The sequence below is a fragment of the Conger conger genome, chromosome 12 (genome assembly GCF_963514075.1).
Source record: "Conger conger chromosome 12, fConCon1.1, whole genome shotgun sequence".
NCBI lineage: Eukaryota > Metazoa > Chordata > Actinopteri > Anguilliformes > Congridae > Conger > Conger conger.
This window is the reverse complement of record NC_083771.1, coordinates 45,769,545-45,790,281: the sequence shown is the minus strand read 5'-3', so window position 1 is coordinate 45,790,281 and position 20,737 is coordinate 45,769,545. Positions and strand designations below refer to the sequence as shown.

General features: G+C 43.8%; 1 protein-coding gene across 2 annotated transcripts in view; it reads right to left on the bottom strand.

Moving 5' to 3' along the window:
* Nucleotides 1-17,901, bottom strand: part of LOC133141914 (uncharacterized) — a 44,978-nt gene extending 27,077 nt beyond the window's left edge. For both annotated transcript variants that reach the window (XM_061262742.1, XM_061262743.1), the window contains exons 1-9: nucleotides 17,695-17,901; nucleotides 17,006-17,347; nucleotides 16,188-16,535; nucleotides 14,577-14,714; nucleotides 11,549-11,608; nucleotides 7,537-7,632; nucleotides 6,629-6,715; nucleotides 5,166-5,228; nucleotides 1,517-1,591 (exon numbers count right to left, since the gene is read on the bottom strand). In XM_061262742.1, coding sequence (XP_061118726.1) covers nucleotides 1,517-1,591; nucleotides 5,166-5,228; nucleotides 6,629-6,715; nucleotides 7,537-7,632; nucleotides 11,549-11,608; nucleotides 14,577-14,714; nucleotides 16,188-16,535; nucleotides 17,006-17,347; nucleotides 17,695-17,761 — 1,276 coding nt within the window. In that variant the 5' untranslated portion in view covers nucleotides 17,762-17,901. The remainder of the gene's footprint in view (nucleotides 1-1,516; nucleotides 1,592-5,165; nucleotides 5,229-6,628; nucleotides 6,716-7,536; nucleotides 7,633-11,548; nucleotides 11,609-14,576; nucleotides 14,715-16,187; nucleotides 16,536-17,005; nucleotides 17,348-17,694) is intronic.
* Nucleotides 17,902-20,737: the final 2,836 nt, after the last annotated feature.

The following is a 20,737-nucleotide window of genomic DNA, read 5'->3' as shown; positions in this document are numbered from 1 at the left end:
AGGAATTCATGGTCAAACTGATTATAGAATTTCCCAAAGTAGGATACATTAGACTGCCCAATTATTTCAGTATGAGTTAATGCATGTAGGAAGGTGTAATTACCATTACTTTTTTTACACAAATTTTTATTTATTTATTTATTTATTTCGTTTCATGGTATTGCATTTAAATGGTAAATGGTTGGCATTTATATAGTGCCTTTATCAAAAGCGCTGTACAATTGATGCTTCTGATTCACCCATTCATACACACACTCACACACCAACGGCGATTGGCTGCCATGCAAGGCACCGACCAGCTCGTCAGGAGCATTTAGGGGTTAGGTGTCTTGCTCAGGGACACTTCGACACAGCCCGGGCGGGGGATCGAACCGGCAACCCTCCGACTGCCAGACGACTGCTCTTACTGCCTGAGCCATGTCGCCCCATTTATTACATATCATATGTATTATGTCATAAAGAGATATTGCTAATCATTAAGCCTAACGCAGCATTTGAATGAAGTGTTTTGTGCCAGCGCTGCATGTTTACAGTACAATTCCTACCTTGTGGACAGTGCAACCATTTACGGTTATTACCTTGACCGTATATCACAATTATCAGCTAAATAGTGAGAAACAGAAAATAAAGTCAAGCTGTATTTGTTTGGAATTTCAAAATGTATGTAAATTAATTTTATGTATGAAATAGAATTATGTTGCTTAATCCAGTCTCCCAGCGTGTGCCATCAAGCCCCTCCAGCTGGTCCAGAATGCTGCAGCCCGCCTGATCACCAGTCAGCCCAGGCCGGCTCATGTCACCCCGCTTCTCATTGGCCTCCACTGGCTTCCTATTGCCGCACGCATCTGATTCAAGGCCCTAGTGTTGGCATTTCAGGCTGCTAAGGGGACTGCCCCACCTTGCATACAATCCTTGATCACTCCCTACTCCCCAGCTAGACCACTCCGGTCTGCCAGCTCTGGTCGCCTTATGGTTCCCTCTCTACGTGCACCTGGCGGTCAAGCTGCACGTTCACACCTGTTTTCCATTCTGGTTCCTTAGAGGTGGAATGACTTGCCTACCACTGTCAGGACAGCAGAATCCCTCCCCCTATTTCGACGCAGACTCAAAACACATCTTTTCAAACTCTACCTTAGTCCTCCCTCCTGATTTCCCTCGCCCTCCCTTTCTGACATCCCTATCCTCCTTGTCTAACCCAAAAAAAAAAGAATTTTCGATTAAAAGCGTCTGCCAAATGACTAAAATGTAAATGTAAATGTACAATATCAATGATATCTTATACAGTGTATGCATATGTAGATGTAATGGATTATTCCATTAACATATGAAGGGGTTGATGTTGGTGACATGATGCATTATAAAGCATTATAACCCGATTATACCCATCATTTATCAAAACACATCGCACAAACACGCCAACAGTTCTCTGTGTGTGTTGCTCATTTGCCTTCTCCGCTGGTTAATAAATCAAAACTGGATGTGCATGAAAACTGGTGCAAACAGCAAGTACACTTACCAGAATTCATCCCTGTTCTAATAAGAAGATTATCCAAAGGCAAGGCCAAGTTTGTGAGTCTCTCGAAACATGTTCCTGCAAAGAGAAACCAGTCATTTTAACAGCAGTATCCAGAGCTCATGATGTTGCTGTATTTCCCTGGATGGAGACAGCCAGGGCCTGACACAGAGCCCTGCTAACACCACCAGAGAGCTTCCTAAAGTTCACTCTTCTGTTGCTAGTTAGGATCCTTTCCATTGGCATGCTGCGCTGCCATCTCTGCCTTTGGCTTAGGCTCCGCCTCCAGGAAGGGGTTAGCCACAGAACAATGGCCAGTCACCCAAGCCTGACTCACTAAGGGCTCTATCCTGGACTTGGTGCAATGTGGCAGTAACCCAAACGCAAGTGTCATTGCCTGTTTCAGAAATACGCATTTGTCCATTTTCCCTCCATGTGCCAAATGCCATTAGCTTTTCAGAAGGTTGACATTTCTGTATTATAAATCTTTTTTTGATTGGTCTTTTTTTTGATTGGATTTTCATGAGCTGTTAGCTGTAATCATCAAGATAAAAACAAAAAAAGGCTTGAAATATTTCACTTTATGTGTAATCAATCTAGAATATATGAAAGTTAAATTACGGAACAAATTTACTTTTCCACGATATTCAAATTTTTTTAGATGCACTGGTATGGGTTGATCGATGCCTGTCAGCTCTGTCGTTGAACTGGACCCTCTCACGCTTTTCTTCTTATTAATAATGAAAATATACAGTGGGAGCAATAATTATTTGATCCCTTGCTGATTTTGTAGATTTGCCCACTTACAAAGAATGGAACTGTGTAGAATTTTAATCATAGGTACATTTTAACATTGAGAGACAGAATATCACAAAATAATCCACAACGGTCCTGACAACAGTCAGGAAGCAAAGGTAACAAGAAGATATAGGATGATATAGAAGATATACGTATAGAAGATACAGACCTTTGTATACATTAAAAAAAAACATCATTTAGAGATTATCAAGGTTGGCGGCATTCATTTTGATCCCATCCAGTCCCATTACCATCCTATGAGAAGATGAATAGGCCTACTGTGGATTGTTGGGAATTTAAATGGTTATTATAATAATAATTTTGCTAAAACATAACACATTCATATGTAGAATATTGGCATTTACAAAAATGTATTATAAACAAGGAAACACAAACAGTAGAGTTTATAATTGCCTTATTTCCCTTTATATTATGAAAATATTTAACAAACTAACAAAAATACACCAGGAAATTAGACAAATGTATTAAAATGGTCTGTTTGAAAGTATATGCTTTCGACTCGCCTCTAAGAAGAAGCACTTTATGCCATCTCCAAACCAGCTATATGAGAGTTGGTGATAAAATTGATATCTTATAGTTCTCTGTATAATTTACTTTAATTGTCTATTTTCTGTTTTGTCATTATATGGATGCGTGGAAAATTATTGTTTTTCTCTCTGTATATTGTGTATATATATCAGGAGATATGAGTTTAAAAACTGTGTTGCAATGGCATTTCATTATAGTGTAATCATTCCAGTTCAGTTAAGTCCGATAAAAAGACACATCCCTGCGATGTAGCATGTTGAAATTCAGAGTGAACTGAATTGTATGAAAGTAAAAAAAAGTCTGTAATGAAACTGATGGCAAAATAAAGTGATTTAAAGAATCTGAATAATTTATTATTGTTACCTTGTTATAAAATGGGCTGCTCTTGACATGTAGCTGAAGAACTTTGTTTAATTTAACAAATAATAAGACAAGCTATAAGGTTTTATTAGGTTGTAATTATATGTAATGCTATCTCCCCTTATTGTGACCCATTATCTCTGGCTTATTTGAGGTAGGGAAAAGGTATAGTAAAATAGCAAAATTCTCATTCTCCTTGTTAGCCACGTATGCAGTGGTATGCAATTGTTGCTACTCCTTGTTAGCCACGTATGCAGTGGTATGCACTTGTTGCTACTCCTTGTTAGCCACGTATGCAGTGGTATGCACTTGTTGCTACTCCTTGTTAGCCACGTATGCAGTGGTATGCACTTGTTGCTACTCCTTGTTAGCCACGTATGCAGTGGTATGCACTTGTTGCTAGGTTGCCACCCCATGTGATCAGAACATGAATAAAAATATTGTCCTTCGTTTGTGCTGTGTTTTTTTATATATGTCACATTATATTTTATGAGCTGTGATCTCAATTTCCACCCCAACTAACTCCAAATCGCTCCAAAGTAGTCTCAGTCATTTGTTCTACGCTTGTGCTCATTTGTGAAACAAATGTGCTATTTTTATTCTTTAGATATTAAACATGACTTTTTCACGAGTAATGTAATTTTCCCACCCCATCATTGTCCAAATTGCTCCGAAGTAGTCTCACATTTTTATCTCAACCCCAAATGTATTCAGCATATTGCAAAAACAAAGGAATTGGCCTTGCTGGTCCAATACTTTTGGATGAGACAGTATGTGAATAAAACACATTCTTTACATTTTGTATCAAAAACTATTTTAATATAAAGCCTTTTTTTTGTATTTGGATAGATTTGGGGACACTTGAGGACATCTGGATGCAGTTTTGGGAAAAGAAATTTGAATGCTTGTCGATATCGTTACAATATTTTGTATACAAGTTGACACAAGTTCACAAACAAGTGCACAAACATACCACAGTTCTGGGTTGGTCCTTGACTTGAGATAGAAAATTGAGATATTCATTCATAAACCTATAAAAACACAAGGCTTTTTGAATTTATTTTGTATTTTTGTGTAATTTTAGTGTACATTGTATGTACATGCTCTGACATACATTTGTTCTGTATCAGGTTTCTGAATGATACAAGTCTCTTCTTCAATTTACATCTTCAACCGTGTGCACAGTAAATCGTTTTTGAGATATTTACACTTTTATAAGACTAGGACAAAATAGGTGGAAATTGCCCTCTAGGGGGCACAAAGTAGAAAGTGTTTATGCCTTTAATGGATTTAAAAGCCTTAATCGTCTCCTTTCACTAAGCTTTACTGAATCTTAAGTCTTTCGTCATAAATTCTCTCTTTTATTCTGTGCATGGAATCAATCTAGTTGCCCTTCATTCAACCTTTTCCAGCGCCTCTATATCTATCTTGTTGTGTGGTCCCCATAACTGCACACAATACTCTAAGTGTGGTCTGACAATGTCAGGTGTATTGCATAAGGCGGGTTCAACACTTCAACGGGTTACTGTTTTCCTTAAACATATCAACACAATGCAGGTTTGCCTTGCTATCATTTGCTTTGCCTTTGAATTCTTCATTATCTTCCATTATCTTCAGCATATATATTTTATTTTGAATTTATGGTGCCTTAAATGTGCAACATGCTTTTGCTTGTTGACTACCAGTCCAGGAGATGTAGTGTAAATCTGAAGAGATCAAAAACAGCACCCCTGCTAACAAATGCTAAAATCATTTTTCCTTCACAGAAAAACAGTTGATGAATTAAAATGGTATTCGTACATGATCCAACATGGCTGCATGGTGACCTATGCCAGTAATTTCTCTAGCAGAGGCTGTACCAACTTCTCAGTGCGATATAGATATGAAGCATGCCCCACTGACCCCTAGCTTGGAAGATTACTGTGCGGTGGTGTTACACTCTTACGTTTTTGGGGTCTGCCAGGTCCCCTTCCAGTTTTGGCTGGGTCTGAGACGTCCTTGTGTCTTGCTTGAATAAGCAAAAAGAAAGGAGAGAGGGCGGAAGAAAAAGAAAGAAGAGTGAGCAACGGGGCCGTATCTGTTTCTGGTTTCTATGCCAAGTACTGGCCTTAATTACATAACTATGCCTTATATTCATGTCATCTCACATTTTAGCTACGTACTGTACAGTTCATGATAAGCCCATGAATGACAGCTGAGGACTCTGTCTATTTGAAATGTTTTAGAGAAGACACATTGCTCAACTTGGCGAGCACTGTTCTGCTTTCTCTGTTCCACAAGTTTCGGTCACCGGAGAGAGCTCTCGCACTTCTGTCCTCTTACAGACACAACCACTCTTGCCTCAAGACCTGCATCAGTTTCTGGATCTGGGGAAGCGGTGGTAGTATTAGCATAGCTCTGTGTCCCTGCTTGCTTGTGTGACCAGTTGCCTTATCTTGCTCAGGCCCCGTATTGGACACACCCTTTTACATTTCTACTTTTTCCGGGAACTCTCTTTGTTTGTCTGTGGCTATGCAAATGCCTGGTTGCGTACAAGGATCTATGTGTTGGCCTACTTCTTCATGGATCTTTTGTCTCCTTTGCCTGATGCTGGTCTTTTTCTCCCATGTACACGTAACCTACAGCTGCCAAAGGAACGCACAAGTTGTTTACAGCTCCTTGCGAAGAAGGGACGTGAAATCCATAACAGCATGAAGGACTGCATTGTGTGGCTGCTGAGGTGACCTAGCATACATGGCTACACCACTGCTGCTTTGCCAGTGTTTATTTCTTCTGTTCATTTTGATTTGCTTCTTATTTAGATTGGTTACCTTCATTAATGCATGCTGGTTTTGTTTGGTGTCTGTCTGGGCCTATGATTTGTATGCTAGCCACTACGGCTATTCCTCTCGGCCCTGCCTAGACTGCATGCACATACTTTTAAGCCATAGTGTTGGTTACCTGCAGTGCTACCTCTGGTTGCCCAGCCCCCCATTGTCCATTGATATTATAGTGTAACTTCCTGTCTCAGGTGTTCCCTGAAGTAGCTGGCAGCGTCGCTCCAGGTGGTGAATTCCTTTCTCTGGTTGGTGCATACACCCGGCACAGTTTTTGAGGTGAGAAGTATATCAGGGTTGCTGCATTTGGGTTTTCTCACCTATCACCTTGGCTCATGGTGCTGTGTGTCTGTATCTAAAACTTCCACAGGTTTCTCTTGGGATTTGGCGCACGTGTGTCGTAAGTGTGTTACAAGGTGACTGAGGTGAGAGATGTATGGCTGTAAGTAGAATCATTAATAAGTTCATTATTAAAGTACAATATTAGCAATATCGATTCCATGTGTTTGAGTTCTTACATTTTTGGACACAATGGAATTGTGTAATTTGTACATATTTTCAGAAAATTCTGCATCATAAAATTGAAACTTACCACCAAGTACATATGGAGCCACCTTAAATATCACGAGGATCCTCACAAGATTTATAGTACTGCAAACATAGGCCTCTCCAACAGAACCTGCGATAAAAAGGACATCAAAGTACAAGAGGTGAAGAATCTATGTTGGGCAATGGCTGATTGATTTTTCTTTTCTAAGCTTGAAGCTTTTCACATCTTGTGTTCATCTTTTCTGACACAAATGCAGTCTTTACAGGCAAAACCCAAGGCTAAAACCAAGAGTAGACATTCAGAACTATTTAACTATTTATTGTTTAATAGCTACCTAACAATAAATCTAACACGACACATCTGGACAACAAGAAACACCTGTCAGTCACAAATACTTTTGCTCACCAAAACATTGGGTGGTCTGATACAAAAGGTGATATGTTCTAAGTTGTTTAACAAATCAAGATCAAAATACCAGGAAATAAAACCTGAAATACAGATCTGTCATCTATACATTGTCTTCAGTGTATAACAAAAACAAAATAATTGCCCTGTTTCAATACTTTTGGAGGGGACTGTATGTTTTGCAAATCAGTTAATGTGTTTTAAAATGTTCAGTATTAAAATTACTTTGAATAACAACATTTTGAATCAGACCACTTTGAATCAGAACCAGGATTCAATAAGAATCAGATTCGATAAGCGAAATCACAATCAGAATCAGAATTGATGAAATCCAAACAATACCCAACCCTCTTGTGACCCCCACTGCTTGATTGGCAGGCGAGACCACATGTTTCAGGGGAGAACCGTTTGTGCCTACACTCTCCAAAATAAACTGCAGGGATTACGGCATGAACATGACTGTAAATAGCTCATTGCATAATCAAAATGAAGGAGGGAACTAGACTTGGAAATCTTAATACAAAAAAAGTAAAGCAGACACTTACTTTCAATTTTACCCCATATGGCGAAGGCGATGGATAACAAGATGCAGGGAACGGAGACTTGAAGGCAAAATAGCAACACAGTCCCTTTGCTTTCAACTAAGGAGCAAAGAAAAGCAATACTCATACACAATAATCATACTCATCAAAAGTATCCTCCAAAGACTGAAAACTGTTTCTGTGGAAATAGTCCATTCACTGGGTCCGCTCCTTTTCATACAGCCAGGGTACCTCCCAGCAAGAAGTGGCAGGGGAGGAGCAGATGCATAAATGGAGGGGAAAACATTTGCCGGCAGCTGGAGACAGCAACATAAACAATATGGCGAAACCATGCTTATTATATTATATGATATAGGCAAAGGTGGGGATCCGGGCGTGTTGATCCTTGGCGTCGCAGACTGGTTCTGGGGACGTGGAACGTCACTTCTCTGGTGGGGAAGGAACCGGAGCTAGTGCGGGAGGTGGAGCGGTACCAACTAGATATAGTTGGGCTCACCTCCACGCACAGTACTGGTTCTGGAACCAAACTCCTGGAGAGGGGCTGGACTCTGTTCTTTTCTGGAGTTGCTCAAGGTGAGAGGGGGGAAAGCTCTGACTGTCATTTTGCTTATGCGCCAAACGGCAGTTCAGAGTATCCGGCCTTCTTGGAGTCACTGGGCGGCATCCTGGAAAGGGTGCCACCCGGAGACTCCATAGTTCTGCTGGGCGACTTCAACGCTCACGTGAGCAATGACGGAGAAACCTGGAGGGGGGTGATTGGGAGCAATGGCCTGCCTGATCTGAACCCGAGTGGTGTCTTGTTACTGGACTTCTGTGCTGGTCATGGATTGTCGAAAACGAACACTATGTTTGAGTATAGGGTAGCTCATAAGTGTACTTGGTACCAGAGCACCTTAGGCCAAAGATCGATGATCGACTTTGTGGTCGTATCATCAGACCTGCGGCCGTATGTCTTGGAGACTCAGGTGAAGAGAGGAGCAGAGCTGTCAACTCATCACCACCTGGTGGTGAGTTGGATCAAGTGGCCGGGGAGGCTGCCGGACAGACCCGGTAAACCCAAACATGTAGGGAGGGTGAACTGGGAATGTCAGGCAGAGGCCCCTGTTCGCGAGGTCTTCAACTCCCACCTCCGGAGGAACTTCTCACGCATCCCAGGGGAAGCTGGGGACATGGAGTCTGAGTGGGTCATGTTCAAAGCCTCCATTGCAGAGGCGGCAAGCAGGAGCTGTGGCCAGAAGGTCATCGGTGCCTGTCGGGGCGGCAACCCAAGAACCCGCTGGTGGACACCAGCGGTGAGGGAGGCCGTCAAACTGAAGAAGGAGGCCTTTCGGGCTTGGCTGGCCTGGGGGTCCCCTGAAGCAGCAGACAGTTACCGGGTGGCCAGAAGGGCTGCAGCTTCGGCAGTCGCTGAAGCAAAAACCTGGATATAGGAGGAGTTCGGGGAGGCTACGGAGAAGGACTTTCGGTTGGCCTCGAGGAAGTTCTGGCAAACCATCCGATGACTCAAAAAGGGAAAGCAGGGCTTGTCTCAGGCTGTTTTCAGCAGGGGAGGAGAACTGCTGACCCGGACTGGGGATATTGTTGGGCGGTGGAAAGAGCACTTTGAGGAGCTCCTGAACCCGAACAACGCGTCCTCTGTGGAAGAGGCAGAGCCAGAAGACTCAGGGGAATCTGCACCTATATCCCTGGCTGAAGTTGCTGAGGTAGTCAAAAAGCTCCTCAGTGGCAAGTCGCTGGGTGTGGATGAGATTCACTATGAGATGCTGAAGGCTCTGGACATTGTTGGGCTGTCTTGGCTGACACGCCTCTTCAGTGTCGCGTGGAGGTCGGGGTCAGTACCTGCAGAGTGGCAGACCGGGGGGGTGGTCCCCATTTTCAAGAAGGGGGACCGGAGGGTGTGCTCCAATTATCGGGGTATCACACTCCTCAGCCTCCCTGGGAAAGCTTACTCTAGGGTGCTGGAAAGGAGGCTCCGACCGACGGTCGAACTTCGGATTCAGGAGGAGCAATGTGGCTTCCGTCCTGGTCGTGGAACAGTGGACCAGCTCTTTACCTTGGCAGGGTTGCTGGCGGGGTCATGGGAGTTTGCCCATCCAGTCCACATGTGCTTTGTGGACTTGGAGAAGGCTTTCGACCGTGTCCCCCGGGGAACCCTGTGGGGTGTACTGCGGGAGTACGGGGTACCGGGGCCGTTGTTACGAGCCATCTGGTCCCTGTATAACCAAAATTAGAGCTGTGTCCGCATTCTTAGCACAAAGTCAAGCGCGTTTCCAGTGGGTGTTGGACTCCGCCAAGGTTGCCCCTTGTCACCGGTCCTGTTTGTGGTATTCATGGACAGGATCTCAAGGCGCAGCCGAGGTGAGGAGAGTGTCTGGTTTGGTGACCTCAGAATCGCATCTCTGCTTTTTGCGGATGATGTGGTTCTGCTGGCTTCATCGGACCGTGACCTTCAGCACGCACTGGAGCGGTTTGCAGCCGAGTGTGAAGCGGCTGGGATGAGAGTCAGCACCTCCAAGGCCATGGTTCTCTGCCGGAAAACGGTGGATTGCTTCCTCCGGGTTGGGAACGAGTCTTTGCCCCAAGTGAAGGAGTTCAAGTATCTCGGGGTCTTGTTCACGAGTGAAGGTAGAAGGGAGCGTGAGATCAACAGGAGGATCGGTGCAGCATCAGCAGTAATGCGGGCGTTGCACCGGACCATCGTGGTGAAGAGGGAGCTGAGCCAGAAGGCGAAGCTCTCGATTTACCGGTCGATCTACATCCCAACCCTCACCTATGGTCACAAGCTTTGGGTAGTGACCGAAAGAATGAGATCGCGTATACAAGCGGCCGAAATGAGCTTCCTCCATAGGGTGGCCGGGCTCAGCCTTAGAGATAGGGTGAGGAGCTCGGACATCCGGAGGGAGCTCGGAGTAGAGCCACTGCTCCTTCGCGTCGAAAGGAGCCAATTGAGGTGGTTCGGGCATCTGATCAGGATGCCTCCCGGGCGCCTTCCTTTGGAGGTTTTCCGGGCTCGTCCAACTGGGCGGAGACCCCGAGGGAGAACCAGAGCCCGCTGGAGAGATTACATATCTCTCTGGGCCTGGGAACGCCTCGGGATCCCCCAGGAGGAGCTGGAATGCGTTGCTGGGGAGAGGGACCCTGGAATACCCGGCTTTGCCTACTGCCACCGTGACCCGACTCCGGATAAGCGGGTGACGATGGATGGATGGATGGATGGATGGACATTTTATTATAATATACACTCAGTGGGCACTTTATTAGATATTTATTAGACTTCTACTGCTGTAGCCTATCCACTTAAAGTTATGATGGGTTGTGTGTTCAGAGATACTGTTCTGCATACCACTGTTGTAATGTGTGCTTATTTGTTATCTGTCTCGTTCCTGTCAGCTCTGTCTAGTCTGGCCCTTCTCCTCTGACGTCTCTCATTAACAAGGCGTTTCTGTTTGCAGAACTGCTGCTCACTGAAGCTCCTGACCCGTATCTACATGATTGTATGTATTGCACTGCTGCCACACCATTGGCTGATTAGTTAATGGCATGAATAAGTAGGTGCAATAAAGTAAAAGTGTTCCTAATAAAGTGATCTGTGTATAATAACCACCGTTTGACTAACTTGAAATGATAATAAAAAAAATTAAACAACGCAAATGGTCTCAAAGGTCATTGCCAGAAAAATGGCAGTGAGAATATGTCTGAAATATGGCATTTGCTCATATGAAGAGCAATCGATTGCCACTTTAAGTTGTAAGAGCTCATTCTTTAATGGCCTAAAGCTATTTTCACAGTGGGCTAATTTATTACTACCCTCATTTTGTCAAAAAATATGACGTATGTTATCATTGTGAAGACTACTGAGAATGAGAGGCGAGGTGAAAATATTAAGTTATATCTTTTATGGCTTTTTTTTGCCTTTATGTCCATGAAGTAGTTTTTAAATGTTGTGCATCATAAAATAGGACAATTTCTTGAATTTGGCCATTGTATTTGACTTTTGAAAATACCAGGTGCTTACCTATTAGCTCCTCATCTTCTTCCTCTTCTTCCTCATCTTCCTCCTCCTCCGTCGTTAACCCTGAAGAAGGAAATATATATATAAAGTACCGGGCAAAAGTCTTTGGCACCTTCAATGAAAGGTCCTAAATTCTTCCCATTCTTCAGTGTTAAAACTGCATCACTTCTCTGAGACGGCCAACGCTGTCCTGCAGTTCTATAAGAGAATCAGCAGGGAGGTTGTTCCAAGCATGTTGGAGAACTTTCCACAGTTCTTCTGCAGACTTTGGTTGGCTCCTTGCTTCTGATCTCAGACAGCCTTGATCACGTTTTTATGTAAAAAGTAGTCAATTGCTTACAGTAATATGTAACTTTTTTCAATTAAATACAAATGTCTCTGAAAAATTTAATCTTTCGGAAAATGAATATTTGGAAATATATATATATATATATATATATATATATATATATATATATATATACACACAGTGGGGCAAAAAAGTCTTTAGTCAGCCACCAATTGTGCAAGTTCTCCCACTTAAAAAGATGAGAGAGGCCTGTAATTTTCATCATAGGTACACTTCAACTATGAGAGACAGAATGGGGGGAAAGAATCGAGGAAATCACATTGTAGGATTTTTTTTTTTTTTTTTATGAATTAATTGGTAAATTCCTCTGTAAAATAAGTATTTGGTCACCTACAAACAAGCAAGATTTCTGGCTCTCACAGACCTGTAACTTCTTCTTGAAGAGGCTCCTCTGTCCTCCACTCGTTACCTGTATTAATGGCACCTGTTTGAACTCGTTATCAGTATAAAAGACACCTGTCCACAACCTCAAACAGTCACACTCCAAACTCCACTATGGCCAAGACCAAAGAGCTGTCAAAGGACACCAGAAACAAAATTGTAGACCTGCACCAGGCTGGGAAGCCTGAATCTGCAATAGGTAAGCAGCTTGGTGTGAAGAAATCAACTGTGGGAGCAATTATTAGAAAATGGAAGACATACAAGACCACTGATAATCTCCCTCGATCTGGGGCTCCATGCAAGATCTCACCCCGTGGGGTCAAAATGATCACCAGAACGGTGAGCAAAAATCCCAGAACCACACGGGGGGACCTAGTGAATGACCTGCAGAGAGCTGGGACCAAAGTAACAAAGGCTACCATCAGTAACACACTACCCCGCCAGGGACTCAAATCCTGCAGTGCCAGACTTGTCCCTCTGCTTAAGCCAGTACATGTCCAGGCCCGTCTGAAGTTTGCTAGAGAGCATTTGGATGATCCAGAAGAGGATTGGGAGAATGTCATATGGTCAGATGAAACCAAAATAGAACTTTTTGGTTAAAACTCAACTTGTCGTGTTTGGAGGAGAAAGAATGCTGAGTTGCATCCAAAGAACACCATACCTACTGTAAAGCATGGGGGTGGAAACATCATGCTTTGGGGCTGTTTTTCTGCAAAGGGACCAGGACGCCTGATCCGTGTAAAGGAAAGAATGAATGGGGCCATGTATCGTGAGATTTTGAGTGAAAACCTCCTTCCATTACCAAGGGCATTGAAGATGAAACGTGGCTGGGTCTTTCAGCATGACAATGATCCCAAACACACCGCCCGGGCAACGAAGGAGTGGCTTCGTAAGAAGCATTTCAAGGTCCTGGAGTGGCCTAGCCAGTCTCCAGATCTCAACCCCATAGAAAAACTTTGGAGGGAGTTGAAAGTCCGTGTTGCCCAGCGACAGCCCCAAAACATCACTGCTCTAGAGGAGATCTGCATGGAGGAATGGGCCAAAATACCAGCAACAGTGTGTGAAAACCTTGTGAAGACTTACAGAAAACGTTTGACCTCTGTCATTGCCAACAAAGGGTATATAACAAAGTATTGAGATTAACTTTTGTTATTGACCAAATACTTATTTTCCACCATAATTAGCAAATAAATTCTTTAAAAATCAGACAATGTGATTTTCTGGATTTTTTTTTTTCTCATTTTGTCTCTCATACCTATGATGAAAATTACAGGCCTCTCATCTTTTTAAGTGGGAGAACTTGCACAATTGGTGGCTGACTAAATACTTTATTGCCCCACTGTATATATATATATATATATACTGTATATATAAACACATAACCTTCCACAAATAATTTTAGTTATGGAACTATTTTTATTAGTCATGTTCTAGTCAGCTTGCTTCTTCATAGGTGAAAACATTCAAACAGGGGGAGGCCTGTAGCGTACTGGTTAAGGTAAACAACTGGGACACACAAGGTCAGTGGTTCTAATCCCGGTGTAGCCACAATAAGATCCGCACAGCCGTTGGGCCCTTGACCAAGGCTCTTAACCCTGCATTGCTCCAGGGGAGGATTGTCTCCTGCTTAGTCTAATCAACTGTACATTGCTCTGGATAAGAGCGTCTGCCAAATACCAATAATGTAATTCAACAACTTCAAAATGCTTCAATGTAGCCCAAGACTCCAAAAGCACATCAATTTATCCAACCTAGGTTCCTGTTCTGATGCTGTGCGGCTCCCTGGCTCTGTTTGTCTATTAGACAAAATACATTTATCAGATTTGCTAACAACAAACCAGTGGCTTTTTGCATGAACTTAGTTTGCTCATGATCAACAAAATTATGTTAAATTCTTATCTTTAATTATGTTTTCCTGCTTACCAGTGACCTGCATTCTACTTACCAACTAAATTGTATTTAAAATACCAGCACTATATTGATGTTCAATGCAGCAAGATAAGATTTTAAATTAGGTGATCAATATTTTAAAAAAATTCTATCTAACCAAACACATAAAGTTTGCTTTGTTTAGGAAAACAATTGCCTTGAAATATGAGATTCTAGTACACAAAAGATGACGATTAAACAGATAAAAGAGATACTTTGTGCACCTTTAAAAACGTGTGCTCCTGTTAGCTAGCTAGCTACTGACCTGCCTGAGTTATTATTGCTGTATGAAGACAACAACACATAACTGAACACTGGTGTGAAGCAAAGTGTTAAATAAATTGAAATAGGAGAAAACATGTAAACACCTACCTTTCTTTTTTTTCTTTTTTTCTCGTTTTTCTTTTTGTGCTGTTTTTATCCAGCAAACAGCCGGAATGCAGCTTAAAACTGCAAAAACTGCAGCAGCCATGGTTAAACCCAGGACACACCAATGTAAGGTGGAAAAACCTGTGACAGATATTTCAGTGAATCTGAGGCCCACACCCATCTCTATCCCCATTCCCCCTGTGGTCGGACACTGTTAATCATGTTAAAATAATCATGTTATTAAGCATTCAATAATTCATAATTGGTCATCAATAATAACATATGGCTGAGGTCTTTAGATACAGGTGAGATTTGTTTAGAAGAGTTCAGTCATTTAGCAGATTTTCTTGTCCAGAGTGACTTACATTGTAACAGAACCAGAAGTGAATTTAGCTGATTAATATGAGCAACAGTACCAGACCTGGCCCAGTTAACTATGCCAATCAAGAACCAAAATACAAATTCTGAATCTGTACAGATCACATTCATAACAACCCCTAAGAAGAGAACCCTAAAGCTACAAGGATACCATAGCTTCTTCAGGCTAGCTCAGAAATTTTCCCAATAACATTGAACTGTAAGGTGCACGTATATGAGGACAGTGATCTGAATTAATTACACACTGCACATGAGACCAGGTAGCGCTCGCTAGATCTAAATAACATGGGCCAGATTGGTGTAAGGGAGGCACTCCAAAGATCTTCATTAGCCCTGGATTTCTTTTGAAGTTCTCTTGAGGGGGAGTTATAAAATGTCAATCCAAAATGTTTTTGTATTAATAACTGCCACATTTCATACCTTTTCACACTGTCACTCTTGTAGCAATATCAATCGAATGTGTTCTCGCACTCTGCTACACTATTTGCTGTTTGGTGTAACAATCCCACAAAATATTCAAATATGTCGCAGACACAGGCACTTGCAAGATGACTGTGGAGGCACCCAATATCTTTAAAAAATAGGTTTGATATGTTGATGAATATTATTGTGTCAGATGACATCATTGGCTGTCTCTAAGAGGCGTTCTTTCTCCAAAATATGCTACCGCTGGATTATCTTCTAAGAAACAGAAGCACTCGATGTGCTTCGTCTCGAATGGAACTCTGGTATTTGTGAAAACGACCTGTAGTGACCACCAGTCACCACAGGTGTTGCCAAATCCTCCAAAACGGAAAAATGAAGGACAGACTTTAAGCTAAGAAAGCCACCATGCATGCTGAAGAGCCCTTAAACCAGGACTGAATCATGAAGGAACTAAAAACACAACAATGACGTGAGAACAGATTTCAGGCAGAAGCATATGCTTTTATAACTTGATGATTTGATCGTATTCACCATTTTTTTTTATTTTAGGTACACTGTATGGTCTGTTAGACTGTAATGTTACACATAATGCTATGACAAAATATACTGGATGATAAAATGCAAAGCATTTTCAAAGCATAAATATATAATTATTAAAACATCGGTATTTCACTATTAAAACACAATATGCTCTGTGCTTTACCCTTTTCTAGTTAATTTACATTTTGGAGTGAATTTCTGTGTAAGAGACCCAACCAGTTATTTTCAGATGATTGCATACAGTATGTGATCATGCTACTTCATACTTACCCTGTTCTTGTAGCCAAGCTGTTGCATTGACTGATTCTCTGTATGTATGGACTGTGCACATGAATTCCCCTCTGTCTTCAGTTTTTACATCCCTCAGTTTCATTGAGAAGTTGCCTTTGGGAATCTCCTCACTGAAGAACTCAGCACGCCCTCTGAATCTCTCAGGCTGTGACTCCGGTCTGTACTGCCCCCCCATAAACAGCAGCACCTGGATTTCTTCATTTGTCTTCATCCACTCTACTTCTAACTCTCTGAGAGGAACATGGGTGTCCACTGAGCAGTTCAGAATCACATCTTCACCAGCATATGCAAATACAGGCACGTCTGCACCAGTCACCACCAGCCACTCTGAAAAACACAAGTAACTTTTTCATTTGCATTTCATTTTGAATAGGGTGTCCCACATGTTACTCCTTTCATTGCTCCTTCGTACAAGTAAGCTAACACGTCCTGTTCATTTTACAGTTATTTTTCAGCAAAATGGCAAATTCAGTTTGTTGAATGTGATATTAAAATAGGTAGCCTGTAGCCTAGTGGCTATGGTACGTGACTGGGCCCTGGAAGGTTGGTGATTCAAGTCCTGGTGTAGCCACAATAAGATGCATGCAGCTGTTGGGCACTTGAGCAAGGCCCTAACCCCGCATTGCTCCAGGGACAATGTCCTCTGCTTAGCCAACTGTAAGTTGCTTTGGATAAAAGTGTCAGAAAATATCAATGTATTATTATACTAAAGAGCTTCTCAAAATTTCAGACCGAATGCATAAAAAAACAAAAAACAGAGCTGTATTGTATTTGAAAAAGGGGGTGGGGGTACTTACCAGTATCTATTTTCACCTTTGCTTCACTAGACTCGCGTGCAGTGTGAACTACACACTTGTACATTCCTTTGTCTTCGGTGGTTACATTCCTAAGCAGCAGAGAGAAGTTTCCTTTGGAGATTTCTTCAGTGAAAAACTCGGCCCTGCCGCTGTACGCTGGGCTCTGTGATTCTGGCCGACGCTTTCCTTCCAGGAACAGATGCACCAGGCTTCCAGAATCTTCTCTCATCCACTGCACCTGCAGCTCACGCAGAGGTATTGGGGTATCCACAGAGCAGGGCAACGTCACAGACGCCCCCAGCTGGACATGTAGTGGCATCGCAGGACCTCGCACTGACAACCCTGAGACCAGAACAGATCACTTTGAAAATCCGTTAGAATACGTGCAAACCTCCGTTTCATTTCATGAGCACGTTATGAAACTAAACATAGTCTAGAATATAAATCGAGTCACGTAGCAATACATTTGTTATGTTAATTGAGGAATAAATAAACAGGAACTTAATGAAAAATGAAACTAAATTATTTCAGAAATAATGATGTAGCAATCGAAACGTTTTTAAATAGGTTAATAGTGTGTCGACATACACAGATGATTAATTCCAGAAAATCACGAAAAATTCGTTTAAATTTTATATGACATATTGTTCCTATAAAACACTATCGCCGTACTATCACATGGCAATTACCTGCGGTCCTGATAGCGCAGATCAACGAAAGAAACAAACAGAGAACTCTCATCTTGATCTTCATCATTAGGTCTACATAAATCTACATAAGTTCATGAAAACTCGAAAGTAATTAAGCTAGGCTACTAAAAGTGAATTAGACTAAGATAAGATGCTTACTCATACGTTCTTACAACGCAAGATAAAAATTATTCGTTTAAGTTTTACTTTCACTTGTGTCTACCATGCCTTGTAGCCGACATCGCCCTCTAACGTACAGAAAAATACTTGCACGCAAAATTATCAACTTGATAAAGACGTTTTGAATATCCGTGTTAGCCGAAATGTTTGTGTGCACCTGTTGTCGGGAAGGAGACGGACATTTTGTATAAAAATTACGCGACTAACAAAATCACAAATTATATTAATCTAGAAAAATAAGCTTTAAGTGAAATGTTTGCATTTTCTGAAAGCCTCAAAAGACAGGAAATTAAATTCATGTATCCGCACAGATCTTACAGTCTACTGTACGGTAAACATGTGTCCACCACTGGGCAGATTGATTAAGATTGAAACCTCTCAAATAATTCATAATCTTAGAGTAGGCTAGTGCACTGTAAAATGTATTGGCACATTTTGCAGTGTTCATGTTATTCTTCTCCTCAGATTGAAACAAGCCTGTACATATTGGTATTAATGCTGGTGTACCGAGGCAGGGATTGCCTTAAATATGGCCAAATAATTTGTTTTTATTCTAAACTTCTAGTTGTCTTCTGGTAAAAAATATACGTTGTCCATCATCCATCCATCCATCATCACCCGCTTATCCGGAGTCGGGTCGCGGGGGCAGTAGGCAAAGCCGGGTATTCCAGGCGTCCCTCTCCCCAGCAACGCATTCTAGCTCCTCCTGGGGGATCCCGAGGCGTTCCCTGGCCAGGAGAGATATATAATCTCTCCAGCGGGCTCTGGGTCTCCCTCGGGGTCTCCGCCCAGTTGGACGAGCCCGGAAAACCTCCAAAGGGAGGCGCCCGGGAGGCATCCTGATCAGATGCCCGAACCACCTCAATTGGCTCCTTTCGACGCGAAGGAGCAGCGGCTCTACTTCGAGCTCCCTCCGGATGTCCGAGCTCCTCACCCTATCTCTAAGGCTGAGCCCGGCCACCCTATGGAGGAAGCTCATTTCGGCCGCTTGTATACGCGATCTCGTTCTTTCGGTCACTACCCAAAGCTCGTGACCATAGGTGAGGGTTGGGACGTAGATCGACCAGTAAATCGAGAGCTTCGCCTTCCGGCTCAGCTCTTTCTTCACCACGACGGTCCGGTGCAACGCCCGCATTACTGCTGACGCTGCACCGATCCGCCTGTCGATCTCACGCTCCCTTCTACCCTCACTCGTGAACAAGACCCCGAGATACTTGAACTCCTTCACTTGGGGCAAAGACTCATTCCCAACCCGGAGGGAGCAATCCACCGTTTTCCGGCAGAGAAGGTGCTGACTCTCATCCCGGCCGCTTCACACTCGGCTGCAAACCGCTCCAGTGCGTGCTGAAGGTCACGGTCCGATGAAGCCAGCAGAACCACATCATCCGCAAAAAGCAGAGATGCGATTCTGAGGTCACCAAACCGGACACTCTCCTCACCTCGGCTGCGCCTTGAGATCCTGTCCATGAATACCACAAACAGGACCGGTGACAAGGGGCAACCTTGGCGGAGTCCAACACCCACCGGAAACGTGCTTGACTTTGTGCCGAGAATGCGGACACAGCTCTCACTTTGGTTATACAGGGACCTGATGGCTCGTAACAACAGCCCCGGTACCCCATACTCCCGCAGTACACCCCCCAGGGTTCCCCGGGGGACACGGTCGAAAGCCTTCTCCAAGTCCACAAAGCACATGTGGACTGGATGGGCAAACTCCCATGACCCCGCCAGCAACCCTGCCAAGGTAAAGAGCTGGTCCACTGTTCCACGGCCAGGACGGAAGCCACATTGCTCCTCCTGAATCCGAGGTTCGACCGTCGGTCGGAGCCTCCTTTCCAGTACCCTAGAGTAAGCTTTCCCAGGGAGGCTGAGGAGTGTGATACCCCGGTAATTGGAGCAAACCCTCCGGTCCCCCTTCTTGAAAATGGGGACCACCACCCCGGTCTGCCACTCTACAGGTACTGTCCCCGATCTCCACGCGACACTGAAGAGGCGTGTCAGCCAAGACAGCCCAACAATGTCCAGAGCCTTCAGCATCTCAGGGCGAATCTCATCTACACCCGGCGACTTGCCACTGAGGAGCTTTTTGACTACCTCAGCAACTTCCGCCAGGGATATAGGTGCAGATTCCCCCGAGTCTTCAGGCTCTGCCTCTTCCACAGAGGACGTGTTGTTCGGGTTCAGGAGCTCCTCGAAGTGCTCTTTCCACCGCCCGACAATATCCCCAGTCCGGGTCAGCAGTTCTCCTCCCCTGCTGAAAACAGCCTGAGACAAGCCCTGCTTTCCCTTTCTGAGTTGTCGGATGGTTTGCCAGAACTTCCTCGAGGCAAACCGAAAGTCCTTCTCCATAGCCTCCCCGAACTCCTCCCATACCCAGGTTTTTGCTTCAGCGACTGCCGAAGCTGCAGCCCTTCTGGCCACCCGGTACCTGTCTGCTGCTTCAGGGGACCCCCAGGCCAGCCAAGCCCGAAAGGCCTCCTTCTTCAGCTTGACGGCCTCCCTCACCGCTGGTGTCCACCAGCGGGTTCTTGGGTTGCCCCCCCGACAGGCACCGATGACCTTCTGGCCACAGCTCCTGCTTGCCGCCTCTGCAATGGAGGCTTTGAACATGGCCCACTCGGACTCCATGTCCCCAGCTTCCCCCGGGATGCGTGAGAAGTTCTTTCGGAGGTGGGAGTTGAAGACCTCGCAAACAGGGGCCTCCGCCAGACGTTCCCAGTTCACCCTCACTACACGTTTGGGTTTACCGGGTCTGTCAGGCAGCCTCCCCGGCCACTTGATCCAACTCACCACCAGGTGGTGATCAGTTGACAGCTCTGCTCCTCTCTTCACCCGAGTGTCCAAGACATACGGCCGCAGGTCT